Source organism: Mya arenaria, chromosome 4, assembly GCF_026914265.1.
Source record: "Mya arenaria isolate MELC-2E11 chromosome 4, ASM2691426v1".
NCBI classification, from domain to species: Eukaryota; Metazoa; Mollusca; class Bivalvia; order Myida; family Myidae; genus Mya; species Mya arenaria.
In genome coordinates this window covers 41,605,334-41,623,471 of record NC_069125.1, presented here as the reverse complement: position 1 = coordinate 41,623,471, position 18,138 = coordinate 41,605,334, and the positions used below count along the sequence as shown (strand labels likewise).

The 18,138-nt window shown below is 35.8% G+C and overlaps 2 protein-coding genes and 4 non-coding genes across 12 annotated transcripts in view; 1 reads left to right on the top strand and 5 right to left on the bottom strand.

Moving 5' to 3' along the window:
* Positions 1 to 6,400, top strand: part of LOC128231744 (phosphonopyruvate decarboxylase-like) — a 39,232-nt gene extending 32,832 nt beyond the window's left edge. For all 7 annotated transcript variants that reach the window (XM_052944915.1, XM_052944910.1, XM_052944911.1 and 4 more), the window contains 5 exons: positions 548 to 707; positions 990 to 1,263; positions 1,694 to 1,799; positions 2,102 to 2,302; positions 2,624 to 6,400. In XM_052944915.1, the coding sequence (XP_052800875.1) occupies positions 548 to 707; positions 990 to 1,263; positions 1,694 to 1,799; positions 2,102 to 2,302; positions 2,624 to 2,806 (924 nt within the window). In that variant the 3' untranslated portion in view covers positions 2,807 to 6,400. The remainder of the gene's footprint in view (positions 1 to 547; positions 708 to 989; positions 1,264 to 1,693; positions 1,800 to 2,101; positions 2,303 to 2,623) is intronic.
* A 2,137-nt stretch (positions 6,401 to 8,537) lies between these two features.
* On the bottom strand, positions 8,538 to 18,105 carry LOC128230057 (uncharacterized). Its single transcript, XM_052942053.1, has 8 exons — positions 17,985 to 18,105; positions 15,635 to 16,889; positions 14,906 to 15,045; positions 14,433 to 14,600; positions 12,545 to 12,683; positions 12,123 to 12,278; positions 11,524 to 11,700; positions 8,538 to 11,256 (listed from the first exon to the last, which is right to left on the bottom strand). Exons 2-8 carry the CDS (start codon positions 16,866 to 16,868, stop codon positions 10,334 to 10,336), a joined length of 2,937 nt encoding a protein of 978 aa, XP_052798013.1. The 5' UTR covers positions 16,869 to 16,889; positions 17,985 to 18,105; the 3' UTR covers positions 8,538 to 10,333.
* On the bottom strand, positions 12,813 to 12,955 carry LOC128233117 (small nucleolar RNA SNORA79). Its single transcript, XR_008260616.1, has one exon. It is a non-coding gene; the product is annotated as a small nucleolar RNA SNORA79 (small nucleolar RNA).
* On the bottom strand, positions 13,157 to 13,300 carry LOC128233122 (small nucleolar RNA SNORA79). Its single transcript, XR_008260620.1, has one exon. It is a non-coding gene; the product is annotated as a small nucleolar RNA SNORA79 (small nucleolar RNA).
* On the bottom strand, positions 13,502 to 13,645 carry LOC128233120 (small nucleolar RNA SNORA79). Its single transcript, XR_008260618.1, has one exon. It is a non-coding gene; the product is annotated as a small nucleolar RNA SNORA79 (small nucleolar RNA).
* LOC128233121 (small nucleolar RNA SNORA79) lies at positions 14,119 to 14,262 on the bottom strand. The gene has a single exon (XR_008260619.1). It is a non-coding gene; the product is annotated as a small nucleolar RNA SNORA79 (small nucleolar RNA).
* Positions 18,106 to 18,138: the final 33 nt, after the last annotated feature.

The following is an 18,138-nucleotide window of genomic DNA, read 5'->3' as shown; positions in this document are numbered from 1 at the left end:
GAAATTAATAATATTGTTGGGTTTCAAAGCTGCACTCTTACAGATTGACAGTTTTGACTTTTTTTTAGTTTTTGTCTCGGAATCAGCTGATTTTGGTATCAATGTCTTCAATTCAGTCATGTAAGATGATACACAATTGATTCAAACTGCCAAAAAAACTCATTTTTTGGACATAAATATGCAAAACTGTGATCTGATCTTTTGTCAGCAGTCCAAAAAATGGCTCATTCAAAGACAAAAAAATAAAAAGTTGTCAAAATGGTCAATCTGTGAGAGTTCAGCTTTAATGGGTACCTTCAATGTTTGTAATGTTGATAAAAAAGTTGTTAAAATGGTCAATCTGTGAGAGTTCAGCTTTAATGGGTACCTTCAATGTTTGTTATTGCTATTTGTAGCAGATAATATTGAATGTTTTAAGTGATAAAGATGGCACTACATATGTATTTTTGGAATTAATGCATTGCCTTGTCAAGGTCTAATTGAAACCAAATGAGATCATGCAACATAACTAATTATCGGTATGCCTTCAATATAATCATGTCTGCAGAATTCTGGACTGGGAAATACTGTGAATCCCCTGATGTCACTGGCATTGCCTTCCGTGTACAGTATCCCAATGTTGATGCTGATTGGTTGGAGGGGCGAGCCTGGGAAACGAGACGAGCCCCAGCATATCACTCAAGGACAGGCCACACCAGGGTTGCTAGGTAGATAAGCAATAGTTTATGATATGAACTGTGTACTAGTCAACACAGAGAAGAATGAATATCAAATGTTTATGTATTTGGATTGCATTTAAGGTAATTCTAACCCTAGTCGGAATTTTACATGTACTTATTTTGCATTTTAAACTTTTGTTAACTGTTTTCTATGTATTGTGCATTTCATAAAACATGTTTACTATAATATTTATATGAAATTTCTATTTCCTTGAAATAAACCGAACATTTTCTTGACCTTGTGACTTTGATCACACCTCCATGTTTCAGCTGCTTTGGGAGTGCCATTCCAGCCCCTCCCAGACTATGAGGAAGGTGCAGAGCTTGCACTGCAGAGCGCCTGCCATCACATGGAAACAGTGAAGGGACCCTACGCCCTGCTCGTGCGCAGACAGACATTCTCCCCATACAAACTGCCCAAGAAGCCCCAGGAGTACCCATTGACCCGAGAGGAAGCTCTGAAGCTTGTTATAAATGGGCTTGGTCACAAAGACGTTGTGGTCAGCACCACCGGTATGCTGTCAAGGGAACTGTATGAGTACAGGTGCGACCTTGATCTTCTTTGAATAACTTTTACCTACTTGTGGTTGAATGACCTTTACCAACTTGTGGTTGAATGACCTTTAGTTTATCATGTTCAAATGACCTTTGCCTACTTGAGTTTGAATGATATTGATCTTTTAATATTCAGATGATCTATACTTACTTGTGTTTGAATGAATTTGACCTTATCATGTTTTAATTACCTTTACCTACTTAACTTTGAATGACCTTGATCTTCTAATGTTCAAATGAATTATACTTACTTATATTTTAATGAATTTGACCTTCTCATGTTTGAATGACCTTAACCTACTTCTGTTTGAATGACTTCATATATTGCACTGATTCATCGGAAGTACTTGAAGAAAGAAATGGTATTCAGACATTTATTTGAGCACTATTCTGAAACTAAAAAATGATTATTGTTGCAGGATGGCACGTGAAGATGGACATGAAAGAGACTTTCTAACAGTGGGCTCAATGGGACACGCCTCCTCCATAGCTCTAGGCATTGCCTTGCAAAAACACAACAGACAGGTATGCCCTTTCTGCAAGGTTTTGTTGCTTTTATGTTTCTCCTTCCAGTTTGTGTCAGTAAGAGTGTTGTTATCTTAAGGTCACATTTTAAACTTAAGAATATGCTTGGGAGTGTGTGCTTGTATTAACATATGTATATCTTTCCCAACTGAAGAACTATTGATTTGGAAACTTTCAATAGCATTTCTCTTAGTGTTTTAATTATTTAGTGTACTATTTCAGTACTTACTGTTAAAATCAAATGTCACTGAGACTGACAATTTTTAGAAATCAATTAAACATAAAAATCATTATGTTTCCAGATTTATTGTATTGATGGTGATGGATCTGTGATCATGCACATGGGCACCATGGCAACCATAGGACAGAGGGGCCCTGAGAACCTAAAGCACATAATTATCAACAACGGGGCCCATGACTCAGTGGGAGGGCAGCCCACTGACGCGTCTAACTCTGAGGGGTTTGATTTTGGAACAATTGCACGTGGATGTGGTTACAAAGAGGTGAGAGCTTTAAAATCTTCATGTGCTATTAATTTAAAAAGTAAGAAAGTTGGCCTGCTTTAGGGATAGAAGGAAGGTAAACATTTCAACTGTTCATTTCATTTCTGTTTACTAAAAGCTAGTTCCTTGTGTAGAAAGCATGCATGTTTAAGTGTTGCATATTACAACCTTTCCTTCTAACATTTTCTGTGATGAATACAAATTTCATAATTTGTTTTGAATACTCAGCATAAAAACCAGCTTGAAGCAAATTTCTTAAAAAAAAAAATAATACTCTTCACTCCATTTAAATAATCAATTCTGTAATTCTCTGTACTTCAGACATTGTTGGCTGTGACAGAGGAGGAGGTGGCTGCTGCTGTGACAAGGCTTCGTTTGACGAAGGGCCCCTTACTCCTGGAGATCAAGATACGACTTGGGGCCAGGAAAGACCTTGGAAGGCCGAAAACTAAACCCATTGAAAACAAAAAGGATTTCATGCACTTTCTGGCCCTCTCAAAATGATTCGGCGTTGTATGCAGCATTTAATACTTAAAATGGATGTGCTATTTAATGATGATGGAATTACTGTGCTGTAGATAAATTAAATGAGGTGAATCTTTAGTGTTACGTGATAAAATGCTGCCATAAACATGAAAAAGGCAGCAAAATCATTTCCATGCACCAAAATCATGACTTATTTATTAAAATAAATTAACCCTGGCAATTTTTCTTTCTATATTTAAGGAAAATGTTTGATAAAAAAGTGAAAAGGATTTTTTGCTCAGTGCTGAATATTGCTGAAAACAGAAATAAAGTTGCCACATCTAGGATGTACAAACTTACGATACATTTGTTTCACATAACTGCGGGTGTGCAAATATGATTTTTATATATGGCAATATGGAGGGAAGGAATACATTCAGGGTTGTTAAGTGTATGTAGGCAACATGGAATGAACATAATTCTTAAAAAGATGATCAAGCAATGTCAAAAATCTATCACTTATGATTGAGGTTGCTGATAATCGATTGCATAATCTCCAAATCGATAATCGCTACACGGCTGTATTCTCTCAAAATAGAAAAATCAGAGAGAACAACAAAATAGCAAAACAAAATAATATTGATTTACTTCTATGTACTTTCATTGTTCTGTACACATGTTAACATTTAGATGTACTTTGTAATTATTTTAAACCACTATGGTTTGAACATTTTTATGAGATTTTGATTCCAATTAGATCATTGAAAATTGATAGGAATTGCTTGACAAATAAATTTATGATGATTGATTAATTATGATTTAAGACCGATATTCAATCCCTAATTTCTGTACATGAAGATGTTTGTGTTGTATTTCAACTTTGTTATAGTTCTAAACTGTTGATGATATGCGTTGTGATCATACCGGTTAACTCATCGGTCACCCATGATAGCTTTATTAGCATTTTACATGTACAACCAATCAAGTGCATTGTGATATTATATTTTCAATTTTGCTCAATGTTATTATTTTTTTTAAGTTATTCTTGTCATAAATTATATATGTTTATTTACACAATTTTCCAGCAATTATAGAAGGCCGGGAATAATACATTAGAATCTCATATGTTTGTTCTTTCTGTAAAATTGTCAAACACTTGTGCTAGGCCATTGAAATTAAATGTACCTTGTCAAAACTCGCTATGTCAAAGTCGGTCAGACCTCGGGAAAAACTTAAGATAACGAACATTCGATATAACCGATATACAAAATATGTCTAACTTAACCCAACAAATTTGAAAAAGTTTGACACAACCAGAAAATCGAGATTAACGAGTTCGATATAGCGAGTTTCAACAGTTACTGTATTGCAATGTGGAATTTGTGTTTCTTTGAAGAACTCATAACCCTTCATAATTCTGCAATTTTTGAGAAGTCAATGCCAGTCATTGTTGCTCTTTATAAATTAAGGCATGCTTTAGCGAGTGATCATCAATATTTAACGTTAATGAGAATAAACATGGAAATTTCACACCTTTTCAAGTACTCTTTAACAGGCAAGAAAGTCCACCAGCTCAGTTTTACCAAACTGAAAACATTTTTTTTCTATTGTAATATTGGCAAAAAAACATTACAGACCCTTCAAAGACTGGTGGGTCGGACAACAGAGTTCTGTACTTATATTTCAGCTGTTTTTGATATTGTTTTGTTAAAATTTAAAATTTTATTGTAAGAATTCATAGTATTTTATATGTATTTACATCATATTAAACTTGTATTGACATATTTTGTGAATGATAATCAATTGTCGTAGTTATTTTATCAATATGCTGTACAAATGTACATTGCAATATTTTATACATAAAAACCATGGTATAAGATTAATTGTGCAAGCATCAAATTTAACTAGAGCTGTACCAAATATATATAAGGGTTGTCATCAATTTGTATCAGGTTACACGAAGACTGTTACTTTAAGATTTAGCTTTGATTTCACAAGACCAATTTTTCTATTTTAAATTACTTGACTAAATTGTTCGTACTGCTTAAATTGAGCAATAGTTTTTATTGCACCTTTTAATTTTCAGCATTTATTTATTTGTATTGATTTTCATATTTTAATTCCCATTCTGGGCAAAACATTTCACTATAAGCAAACAAAATTACATCCTTTTCATAATCACGTTTCAAAAGAAGTTTACTTGTTCAATCAAACATATGCCTAGATTTTGTAGGCGATTGAAATCTTTACCACAATAGTTTTTCATAACCATTATTTCCCTATAGCCATGCAATAATTTGTGTTATCGCATGTATGTTGCTTTATACTTATTTAATATTAATACTCAGTAGTCCTGTTATAATCTGGTTTTTAAGTAAGCTTTTTCTTGTATCCAGCAATCTGTAATCATTTTAACTGTAGATGTCTGGTGATGTCATATAATTTCAGTATCATTAAGTGTTGCATGCTGATTACTTATATGTAAAATAAATGACATAAACTTTAACTGATAAGGTTGTGACAGCTGACAGTGTTATATCTTTTTTCGGTATATTTTTTACATTTTCTTTCGCTACGCATGAAACCCTTTCAATTTCAAATGATGCTAAAATAATATGGGGCCACCAGGCATTGAAAATTCACATTTGAGTATCGCATATGTTATTAAGCCATATATATTTCGACTGATCTATTTGTCTTCAAGATGGAACTAGAGATTGCTTTTTTGAAAAAGCGCATGTCTCCCCCATTGTGTGGTCGTAGGTGAGAAATAATCAATGATGGATCCCAAAATCAATAGGGGCCATCAACTAGTCATGACTAACTGGCATACCAAGTATGAAGTTCCTGGGTGTAAACGTTCTTGAGTTATTGAGCAGAAACCGGTTCTTCACCTCAAGGTCAGTGACCTTGACCTTTGACCAACTGATTGCAAAATCAACTAGACATCATGACCAACCTCACTTCAAAGTTTGGTGAACCTAGATCAAAGCATTCTCCTGATATTGCACGGAAATATTTTTTTACATTAGAGGTCACAGCGACGTTGACCTTTGACCTTGTGACCCCCCAAAATATAGGAGTTTTCTAAACCTCATGATCAACCTCCCTACCAAGTTTGGTGAACCTAGGTCAAACCATTCTCAAGATATTGAGCGGAAATGTTTTTTACATTGGGGGTCGCCGCGACCTTGACCTTTGACCTAGTGACCCCAAAAACAATAGGGATCTTCTACACCTCATGACCAACCTCCCTACCAAGTTTGGTGAACCTAGGTCAAACCGTTCTCAAGATTTTGAGCAGAAATGTTTTTTATATTGGGGGTCGCCGCGACCTTGACCTTTGACCTAGTGACCCCAAAAACAATAGGGATCCTCTACACCTCACGACCAACCTCCCTACCAAGTTTGGTGAACCTAGGTCAAACCATTCTCAAGATATTGAGCGGAAATGTTTTTTACATTGGGGGTCGCCGCGACCTTGACCTTTGACCTAGTGACCCCAAAAACAATAGGGATCCTCTACACCTCACGACCAACCTCCCTACCAAGTTTGGTGAACCTAGGTCAAACCATTCTCAAGATATTGAGCGGAAATGTTTTTTACATTGGGGGTCACCGCGACCTTGACCTTTGACCTAGTGACCCCAAAAACAATAGGGATCTTCTACACCTCATGACCAACCTCCCTACCAAGTTTGGTGAACCTAGGTCAAACCATTGTCAAGATATTGAGCGGAAATGTTTTTTATATTGGGGGTCGCCGCGACCTTGACCTAGTGACCCCAAAAACAATAGGGATCTTCTACACCTCATGACCAACCTCCCTACCAAGTTTGGTGATCCTAGGTCATGCGGTTTTCCAGTTATCGATCGGAAACGAAGTGTGACGTACGGACGGACTGACGGACTGACGGACTACCGGACTGACGGACAGGGCAAAAACAATATGTCTCCCCCAGAGAGGGGGAGACATAATAAACAATATATACCGAGGGTATATATATATAAACTCAATGTGGTTTCCTTGTTTGTACAATAAAATAGAATTGGATGCTCCCTCTAAAATGAGTTAAATAGCTTATAAGGAACATTTGGAATCTAGACCACACCTTGTATGTCAAGGTTATTTTAAACATTATATATTTTACAATGATTGTGAAGAAAGCTATATTAGCTTATACTAAGTCACTCTCGTTGGCACGATGTTACGCGACAGAGTGGGCTTGTGTTTTGGGGGAAAACGGAGTACCCGTAGTAAACCCACTTGTCCGGCTTGGTGACAACTAACCAAACTCACATGCGTCCAGGCCGGGAATCGAACCAGGGTCGTCTTGGTGAGAAGCGAGTGCACTAACCGCTGTGCTAACCGAACAACCGTCAAGGTTGCTTGTACATGGTGATCTTTATGCAGTCCTTATAAATGCATGAATCATGATGACTGCATTCCAGATAATACACGGTTTGTTTATACATGTAGATGGTTATGTCCAAATAATTTTATCATGAAAGGAATGTTCCAAATTACTCACATTTGTGATAATATCACTTACAACAAAGCCAAAGGTCACTATGTTAAAGGACAATGCCACACATAGACTGAAAGATAAATCTTGACTGGATTTTTTTTCTATGGTGAGAGATATTGCCGATCATATTTTATGTTCATTGTGGTTGAATTTGTGTTTGGACCAAAACACCATGTTATGTTTTTAAATGCACACATGAAAGCCACAAGAATATGACAAGACCACTAAGAACTTTCTTTGACTATGCATATGAAAATATTACTGTACAAAGCATTTAGACTATTGTTTGTATTGTAAAATGGCATATACATGGCTATGCTTCTTGCTCGCTTGCTAATTTAATGTAGCATTTATCATCCATTTATCAAATGATATAAATGCATTAAAAAAAGTTTATTATATCTTGACTATGATTTACAATTCTTATTGCTGTAGTATAGTCACTACCAAGACATGACATAAGAAAATTTTAATATTAAACTTTTCATTACACTTCATTAATTTTGTATCTTGAGCCTTTGATCAACACACTTTGTAACTTTTTTTGTCAGCACAATATCTACTAAGACAGACATATAATGCGGTCTTGGAATTTTCCATATTGTTCTCTCTTAACTTTGAGCAACAATAAGGCTATAATCAACAAATTTGGTAATAATGTCTATTTAATGGGCATATTATCTCCGATAAATCTAAGAGCTGGCAAGATTACAAGAGTTACTCCACTTTTGCCCTTGAATTGTCCAAGTAGGACCATTTCATTATAATATTGAGTCATAAGGTCAAGGTCATTGTTACTACAGATTGAAAACCTTTTTCCACTTTATTTAAGTTTTGGTACATGGGGACATTTTAGGGATGTCAGACAAAGGTCAAAAAAGATTGACGGGACAGAGTGGCAAATCAATGTATGCTCTACCTTCAGGAGCATACAATGGGCAAAAAATACATTTCTTTGAAATAATAAATGAAAAAGAGTGCCCCGAAGTGAACCCTGAAGCTTGTCTGTTGGTTTCTGCAGGAGAACAAGGAGCATAACTCAATTATTAGTAAAGCCATATTAAAGCATTGGCCTTTCTTTACATGACCTAGTGTATTGCCTCAGGCAACATTTGTACCAAGTTTCATACAGTTTTTTTATAGTTATGTCCAAGTTTAAATAAATGCATTACAATGCCGCCATTAACACGAAGGCTATCACAACTCCACAACTTTCTTTCTTCGAGAAACAGATGAGCCAATAACACTTTCTTATGTTTATTAAATCTATATATAACATTTATTTGGTAACAGTTATTTAAAGTCTTGTCTTTGAGAATAAAGCTTTATAAAGTAAATGTTTAAACTGTCTATCGACTATGACTGTCACTATCTGTAAATATCTGAAGGGTTGTCACTGTTTCTATTTACATCAAGAAAACAAGGAAATTAATCTGCTGAAAAAAAAATGGTATAACAAAGTTAGAAGTTCAGCAGCTGTTTTTTGACAGATCGTTTTTGCTGCTGTGATGTCTTTGATATCAACATTAAAACCATGGACACATTCAAAATAAAATTTTCTTTTAAATAAATGTGCCCATGTTTATGACAAATCTATTCTTATACCCTTATTAGTTCTTAATTTTATCCACAACAACCGGAACCCTTAAAAACATACATACATGTAGAGATTTGTAGTTTAGAAAGCTGTAAGTTAACAATAAAAACTTCCTCTAAATGTACATATACATGTAAATGATGCACACTTGAGATACATATTGCACTTCAAACAAGCCATTTGCCACATTAAGGTCATGTTTATATCTACCATTTATCAATTTGTTTCATACCTTTTTATGCTCATTTTTAATCTATAATCTGATAACAATGTATATATGAGTTAAAAAAAAGTATGGCATACAAAAAGTTCTTGTTTCACAACATGGTAATGCTATACTTCTGAAACAGAATGAGATGTACCCATAGGTGGCAATTCCAGCAAGAAACGGTGGAAACATAACCATCTCTGATACTGTCATCTATGGATGTATGCGCACCTGTGGCCATGTTGGACCATGAAATAAGGCAGACAGAACAAACCCAATGCAGTTACTGATCACACAGTGCACAAACCCTAATAAGCAAATCCAAATCTGGCAGTATATTTACCCTGAAAATAACACCAAACAAATTAACACTTCAGCACAGTTCCGTACAAAACATTAAACATTCATATTCTGATCAGATAACAGAGAAATAATTTTCAGAAATGGGCTTTTTTTTAAAGAAATTGACTGTTTTCTTAAGCATTTCATAGACAAATATTGGTCAACAATATTTTGTCAATCTAATACATATGGATCAAGCAAAATCCTGCTAACAATAAAAATATCACAGATAAAGGCTGACATCAATAGTACAGCATGCAAGTACAATTTTCATTTTCTTAATTTCCCTTTTTTAATGAAAACTACAAAGAACAGTTTTATGACACAAAACAAATATACATCGAAAAGCTAAGTGTTGCACAGTTGTATAATTTAATTCATTTGTAGAATTTTTAATACTTGTATAGATGCTAATCAATTTAATTGATTGCACTTACAATATTATAAAAGATAAGACCTTTTCTTAAAAGCTCTTCTGACTAAACTATGCAACACAGAGTCAAAACATAAATTTCACATACAAAAAAAAACAACATTAGGGACAAAATCAATATGAAGTTTGTTTGGCATGTACATGACCACATTTTAAGGTGTGGGTGGTGTAGTTTTTTTTTTAAATTCCTTTGAAGAATATATCCTGATTTAAACAAAGAGGTTGACCACAAGATAGGCTAAAAAAATCAGGTTGAGGGTATTTCTTGGGTCTGTTGGGAAACACCAAACAAAACTATATATTAATTGTAGCCTCATAAAATTTGCACTGAATTACAGAACAGACTCCCCAGTCATAACCCCTTTTGTGCTCTAATAAATAAATCAGGCAAACAAATTTGTTCCATCACACACAACCATGTAACACAACCAGCTTTACATATACTAGTATTGGAAATTTAGGTAGTATCCATGCTGTCAACCATTTGCTGAACGACACTCCAGTTGAGATTAGGGAAATGTTCTGGATTATCATTGGGGTCAAGGCCACATTCACTGAGGATTCGGGACAGGTTGTGGTTGCTGAGATTCACGGGCTGATCACATGAATCATTTAATTTGTCAGGGGAAACAAATGGTAATACATTAAAATCTAGAAGCGAAGAATTAGGGCTATTACCAAGTCTTGGTGTATTAGACCCAGAACCTTTCATTTCACTGTAGTCAAGTGAGAGTCCTAGAATCTTTTTGTCTCCCAAAGAATCTAAGAAACTCCCATCAAACAGTGTAGAGCCCCTGACTGGTGTAAAAGCATGTATGGGTGAGGGAAGTTCTTCCTTTGTGCGACGCTTGTTTGGAGCAGGAGTTGAGGTATTCAATATTTCGTCCATCACTCCAGTCTCCATTGAATCATACGGAGCGGAAAACATTTCTTTTTCCAATTCTGAGATGAACTTGGAACCATCATCCTCTTCATCAGAGCTCTCATTTGCAAGCTCACGAACCTTCTGTTGCAGTTTCCTCCTCTTTGAGCCTGGTAATTTAGTTTCTGCTTTGTCTTCTCTTCCTTTCTTATAAAGAGTCGGCTTAGGTAAGCCTGGTTTAACTCGTGGTCGCTTTGATTTGGCACGATTTCCACTAAATTCGCTGGAGCTTGCCACCTCTGCTGAACTGGTCACCTCACTAGACCCCGCAACCTCACTGTCCACAGACGAGGCAGTAGACTCTGCAGTCTGGCACTTGATCCAGGCCTGCTTGAGGATGTTGGAGGAGGCCTTCTTTGTGTAGATGTGCTCCTGGCTAACCTGGCTAGTGTCTCCCAGCTGATCAGTAGGGATGGGACTGGCACTCGACATATGGATGGAGGCCACAGCTGCTGACACTGGGGAAAGAAGAATGAAAATGTTGTAAAGCAATTATATTTACCATTTTAATAATCACTTTTTCATCAGAAAACTTAAAAATGGATTCCTACCAAGGAATAAATGTTGATCAACATTCTGATAAATGTAGTGGTAACTGTGGATTTAATCCACAACTGTGGAACGTTTAATTATTACCATATGGAATAACTTTTAATGATCTATGCATGACTTTTCACAATTATTTGACAAGTTTATCACAATGTGTGTTAAATTAAAAGCCCTACCCTCTGAGATGATGGGGCTTGGGCAGGCTGACTGGTGTCCAGAGCCACCCATAAAGTACATGGAAGGCGGGGTTGGGCTGGTCACACTGAACGAGGGGTTGACATGGCCCAGGGGGATCAGAGCATAGGCCTGGGGCTGGCTTGCTGGAGTAGGACGAGGCAGGATTGGGGTGGGACCTGTAAGAAAGTAGCATGTGTAATACCAAAACCTTGATTCAATCATGATTTCTGACTTGATCAATTGCTGCTTTTATTATTAATATTTCATGCTAGCAATTTACCTATTAATGAGTCAGTCAGTGCAAATCAGAAGGATGATCAAACTGAAAAATTTAGGGTTCATTAAGTTTTCTACTACACAATGCCATAAAAGTACAAATTCATGAGGCCTGTGCCACAGGAATTTCTATAGGCTTAAAAGAGTGTTTACCATATATGTGTGCATAAAAGCACTATCGTCTATGTGCACTACATATTCAAGCTTGACGATTACAAATAACTCACTTAGCATGATAATAGAATGTTAGTTATTATAAATCATTAATCATGTGCGTTCCACTATTGGTGCAAGGACTGTTAAATGTCTAACATGTTCTCACCTTTCTTCCTGCTATTATTGGCAGTGGTTGGGAGATGCAATGACTGGTGGAAGGCCTGCGGGGTGACGGCAGACAACTGGCCCCCTGACGTCTGCAGGGGGATCAACGGGATCTGCGACGGTAGAGTGGGCATCGAACGGTGGACCTCTGGTAGCTCTGAAGTATGAAGAATTCATGCAGCTGATGAAAAACTAAATGGATCAGCTTTTGTTTCAATAAGGCAAAGATTTATGTTTGATTATAATAATAATTAATGATATTTAATGCATTAGGTATGTAAGCAATATTACAGTAGAATACCACTGTATGAAAAGACTGCCATTGACATAAACAATGCAACAATTAATGTATAAACAGCAAATAATTTCTTACAACCTTGCACAGACTTAATTCTTAGACCATACAGATACAAGTATGCTCACCATGGTGATTATGCTTTGACTTCTGGTAGGACTTTGTTTTGGGTTCCAGGTTGGACTTGATTGTCCAGTATGAGCCATGTCTCTTGCCTGTCTCCCTCTCAAATATATTGTACAAGGACAGGTTGTGGCGTATTGAGTTCTGTTAAAAAGTGTACGCAATTCAAAATATTTCAATTCAAAAATCCAATCATGATAACGTAGCATGAAGACAAGTTATTGGCAAACACAATGTTACCCTAAGAGGAATCAGACTTAAGCACAAGTGATTAAATGTTTGAATCCGCAAAGCCACAGCAATGAGACATTGCTCAATATTTGAGCAGTACTGCTGTGGGTGAAGAATTCACGTTTACTCTAGGATGCTCTAAAACCTCAACTACCAAGTCTAAGGCAGGGAGGGGAACGGCATCCCGGTAATGTCAGACCATGTTCAGCATTTTTTTTCCCTTTCAAAGACAGGACAAGCAAAAAATTAACACATGACATTTTCCCTATTAAAACTTGTACAGGGCTCATTCATTTTACTTCCATTATCAATTTATCAAGTGAAGTTGATAATTAACCCATGATTGTTAACCTACAAAGAAATTTCAGAATTTTTTAAAAGCATTTTGATATTTGAATCCGCAAAACCACAGCAATGAGACCTTGCTCAATATTTGAGCAGTACTACTATGGGTGAAGAATTCACGTTTACTCTAGGATGCTCTAAAACCTTCAACTACCAAGTCTAAGGCAGAGAGGGGAACGGCATCCCGGTAATGTCAGACCATGTTCAGCAATGATTTTCCCTTTCAATGACAGGACAAGCAAAAAATTAACACATGACATTTTCCCTGTTAAAGCTTGTACAGGGCTCATTTTTTTTACTTCCATTATCAATTTATCAAGTGAAGTTTATAATTAACCCATAATTGTTAACCTACAAAGAAAGTTCAGAATTTTTTAAAAGCATTTTGATATTTGAATCCGCAAAACCACAGCAATGAGACCTTGCTCAATATTTGAGCAGTACTACTATGGGTGAAGAATTCACGTTTACTCTAGGATGCTCTAAAACCTTCAACTACCAAGTCTAAGGCAGGGAGGGGAACGGCATCCATGGAAATGTAAACACACAGTGCCAAAGTCAAACTTTTTTTTTAGTCCCTATGAATTAGAAGTCTTAGACAGATTACTGGTCTACTGTTATATTGTCCTTCAAAAGACGGTGCAGTAAAACTGATGGCAGTTTTCGTCTGTTTTTCTCAGTAAATCCAGGGAGGTTATGCAATAACTACACATCTATATGCATATATTGTCATTGGTGGGTTACATGACATGTACTAAATTTCATGTGAACATCATGGATATTTTTTTTATTGGTGGCCAGGGCTGAAGTTTTTGGACAATAATTACCAGCAGCCAATTGTAAAACATTGGCTTGATCAAAGTGGAATAATAACTATTGACCAATCAATTAATTTGAATGTGCAAACTAGCCAAAAGATAACCTGAGGACAACTTATCCAGTTTTATGGCTGCACAACACTCAGACTTTTACAATCACTTTACATATATATGCAATAGCAATTGACTGTTTGAATCCGCAAAGCCACAGCAATGAGACCTTGCTCAATAATTGAGCAGTACTGCTGTGGGTGAAGAATTCACATTTACTCTAGAATGCTCTAAAATCTTCAACTACCAAGTCTAAGGCAGGGAGGGGAACGGCATCCATACCATTTCAAAACATGCTTATAACTATATGTGATTCAGAACTTTGCAAAAATACACACACAACGAAACAAGTCACTCATGACTGATGTTGACATGAAAGGCAATGGCTATAGCAAGACCTTTTTAAAAAACAACAACAAAAATACAAGCTAAAAACAGGACAGCACACCTTCCATCCTCTCTTGGCAGTGAATTTATAGTATGGAAATGTATCCTCGATCCATTTGCAGATCTCCTTGAGCATCATTCTGCGATCAGGACGACTGCACAGAGCCATCTGAATCAGAACCATGTAGGCGAACGGTGGACGCTTGTCGGCAGTGTATTCGTTACAGATCTGGAAATTGAAATTCTCGATGTTTTTAATGATTGCAATAAACACTGTTAACTAGTGAGATTTCATTCTAATTATATTAATAGCTATTATATCACCTAAAAGCTATGTTATTTAACTGATCAATAACAATTTTATCTCTGAACAAGCACCATGCCATAATGAATTGACATTAAAATTGAAAAATCTCAACATTAAATAACTTTCCCTATTGACAGTAAAAACTAAAGCATGAATTCAATATTTGTGGTTATATTTTGTATGATTTCCTTTGAAAGATACAAGGCAATAAAGATGCATGTATTCACCTTTGAGATTTCTTCTGGAGTGAGTGTAGTCCACTGTACGTTCTGGTAAGGGTTGGTTTGATTCTGGCTTGCCTGTTCCTCCTTTAACTGCATGCCTTTCAACCACTGCATGTTCGTCAGGGACTTGTTTAACACTGAACCTGGGTAAAGAAATACTTCATGTTTAGAATTATTTATCAAAATTGAAAAAAACAACAACATTTCTTGTGAATGATTTATAATCAAAACAGTTCTCATATACATGTTCCTAATCACAACAGTAAACTGTTGTTGTCTAATGTCTTGCTATACTTAAGTGTTTGGAATCGGACTAAATTTTAAAATCAATAATTTGAAATTCAAAACCATCAATGATCGATTGATAATGGAGTATTTTCATACATGTACAAACACTAGATTTGATTTATGGATTCATTTCTTTAAAACTACTATTTCTTATGCATCTTTTAACTTGTCTTGAATGTTGTTTTCATTCATATATAAAAATATAGCCTTGATTATATTTTCTTTATTAATTATTATAATTTATTATCTTTAATAATTTAAAGAATCTAATTTTAATATATGCAAGTATCAATTTGAAAGTAAAAATGGAACTGAACTTTCTAACAAAAATCTGTCGATAGTCGCTGGTGATGACATTTCCAAATGTTTTGTTTTTTTAAATTTATCAAACGTACAACAATAGTTTTACAAGTTAAATCTTTATGAAACTATAGTTTTCCATACCTTTTTCTGCAGTATCAGTGGACTCCTGTGAGCTGGTCATAGACTCGATCCCGAGGTCCAGGTCATCTACATCATCATCCAGACTGACCACAACTCCCCCTGAACCATCGTCAAGCTCTACAATGCGTGCAGTCTTACCAATGCTGCTCTGAAAATCCATTGGACTAGCCCTATAGCCTGAGGTTTTATCATTGAAAGAAAGTGAAGCATCAGGAGTTTCGAGGCTACTACTTCCACTTATAAAACCTGAGCTGTTGTTTAAACTTGGTGTTTGACAAACATCATTTAAAAGAGAATGTGTTTCACAAGTCTGTTTCGGAGCACTTTTGTTCTGTCTTGTGAAAGGAGAAGGGATGATGTACACTGGTCGGTGAGAACTAGACTCATGTCTGGTATGCTGTGTACGGTATGATCCATCACTGCTTAGGGGTGTTGAAGTATATGGTCCTGAAGGGGTAGCACCTCGATTGTATGATCCTGCAGGAGTTATGGGGACAAATGTACTGTTTGATGGCTTAATGAATTGTTGATTTATTGGTGAAATATTGCTAAATGTTGGAACTGCTTTAGGGTTGTTCTTTAGAAGTAAAGAAGCTGGTGTGTGGAATGGATTGTTCCCTTTGTTTATCACAGGTACAGCATCATTTGTGTAAGCAACAGATTTCTTTAAGATACTTCTGCTTCCACCATCAGCTGTTGTTGGAGTCACAAGCACAATTTTCCTTGCAGTAGAAGGTCTTTCATTAGACTCAGCCTCAGGATTTAAAGACCCATCTTGACAAATCACAGGAAATGTGTGCTGATCATGGCATGGCTTCTTTGTCTGTTTGGTGGAAAGAGGAGAAGGTATAATGTAAGTATTCATTGTGCTCTTTTCACACAGAGAGGGATCTAGAGGATCAATGTCTATGGCAGAGTCTTGTTCAAAGAAACCCGACTCCTGTTTTAGAAATACACTACTAGCGCTTCTGTTGCTGTCATATTCCTCATCATCAATATTGGACAGGTTCAGTTTCACATCTTCAGATGAATCTAATGGTTTATATTTTCTTCTTGTGACCAAATCACTAAACCCAGCTTCCTTGAAACAGTCTTTACTCAAAATGATCATGTAAGTGCTCTTGCTGCCATCTTGAGAGATTTTCTGTATCTGGCCATGTGAATGCAATGGCTCAGAACTGGCTGGTGCAGCTTTTAAAACATTCTCTGTTGATTCTTTTTCCCGGTCACACATCTTTTACTATGTGGAAAATGTCTGTAAGACATAAAAAAGAGTATAAGTATCATAATCTTGTACAGAACGGCAGTGCATTGCTACTACTATGAAATTTTAAGAGTCCTGATAGTCTAGGAATTGTACCAACATGCTCAAGACTACTAGCGTAAATGTTTAGAGAAACCGCTTACTCAATATTACGATGTTTAGAAGGTAATAATGTCTTGTTAACAACAATATTTGTTTCATGTTTTAACTGTGACCAATAATATTAATCGTTAAAAATTATACCTCGGCAGAAAGGGCTGTTACTAAGATTAATACACCGTTGATAAAATCCACATTAAAATTAGTAAAATATTTACTGACTTATGGTATTTTTAAAACCATGGACGTTAATATCCTGTAAAAGGTCATGACAATTTGAAATCTGTAATTTGCAGCTTTTCTATACATTATAGTATAGGATGTTATTATTAAAAAAGAAAAATATGCTTATAAAAATTCAAAGAATGAGTTGGTATGCTGAAACTCAAATACTAAATGGCAATATTTGGTAGTTGACTTGAAAAATAATTTGATATTGCAAGGGGACTGCAACATATCTTACACAACCTTGTAGTTGTTCAGCTTCTTGTATTTTCATGTCAGTTATTACGATTTTATTTCTGGTTTGATACCCAACCAAGTGATGTATGAAAAGTGGATTTATGTACACAATGAAGACCAAATTCTTAATAACTGTTATGTGTCTTGTCTTTCGTTTAACGTTTAACACAAGCACATCAACATCATTGAAATGTTTGGGAGGAGGGCTTTGTTGAATGTTTTTCTTTTAAAGGCGGGTCGTGGCAACAGACAGGGAAGAGGAACAAAAGTGTAAAAGTAACAAGCCACATGCCGGAAATTCTGCTCTAAAATACATGTTTTAACTCATTTCTACAGATAGGGAAAATCACATATACAATCAAGAACCATTCTCTTGACAAAGAGTTAAATGTATTACTGTACTAAAAATAATATTTTAACTTGAAATTTCATAAAAAGATGAAACCAAAAAAATAAAATAACGAGTGCATTCAGAAAAATGCACACAATTGCATGTAATCGGTGCAATAACTACAACATTCGTACCTATAATGAATTTGAAAATCATTGTTTACTACTAGTTTGGTAAAAAATATCGTGTCCAGGCAAGCTGTCAACCATTTTTAAATTTCGAACCCACGTTAAAATATAACCAATCAAATTTCAGTATAAGATCTCGCGCGATAATTTGTGGGCGATA

What these genes read in the sequence shown, in the direction of transcription:
- LOC128230057 (XM_052942053.1), bottom strand. Translation starts at nt 16,868, where the DNA reads ATGTGTGACCGGGAAAAAGAATCAACAGAGAATGTTTTAAAAGCTGCA. An exon ending in CTCCAGAAGAAATCTCAAAG is followed by an intron (nt 14,601 to 14,905) that starts GTGAATACATGC and finishes TTCAATTTCCAG; the next exon opens with ATCTGTAACGAATACACTGC. An exon ending in CAATAATAGCAGGAAGAAAG is followed by an intron (nt 11,701 to 12,122) that starts GTGAGAACATGT and finishes ACTTTCTTACAG; the next exon opens with GTCCCACCCCAATCCTGCCT.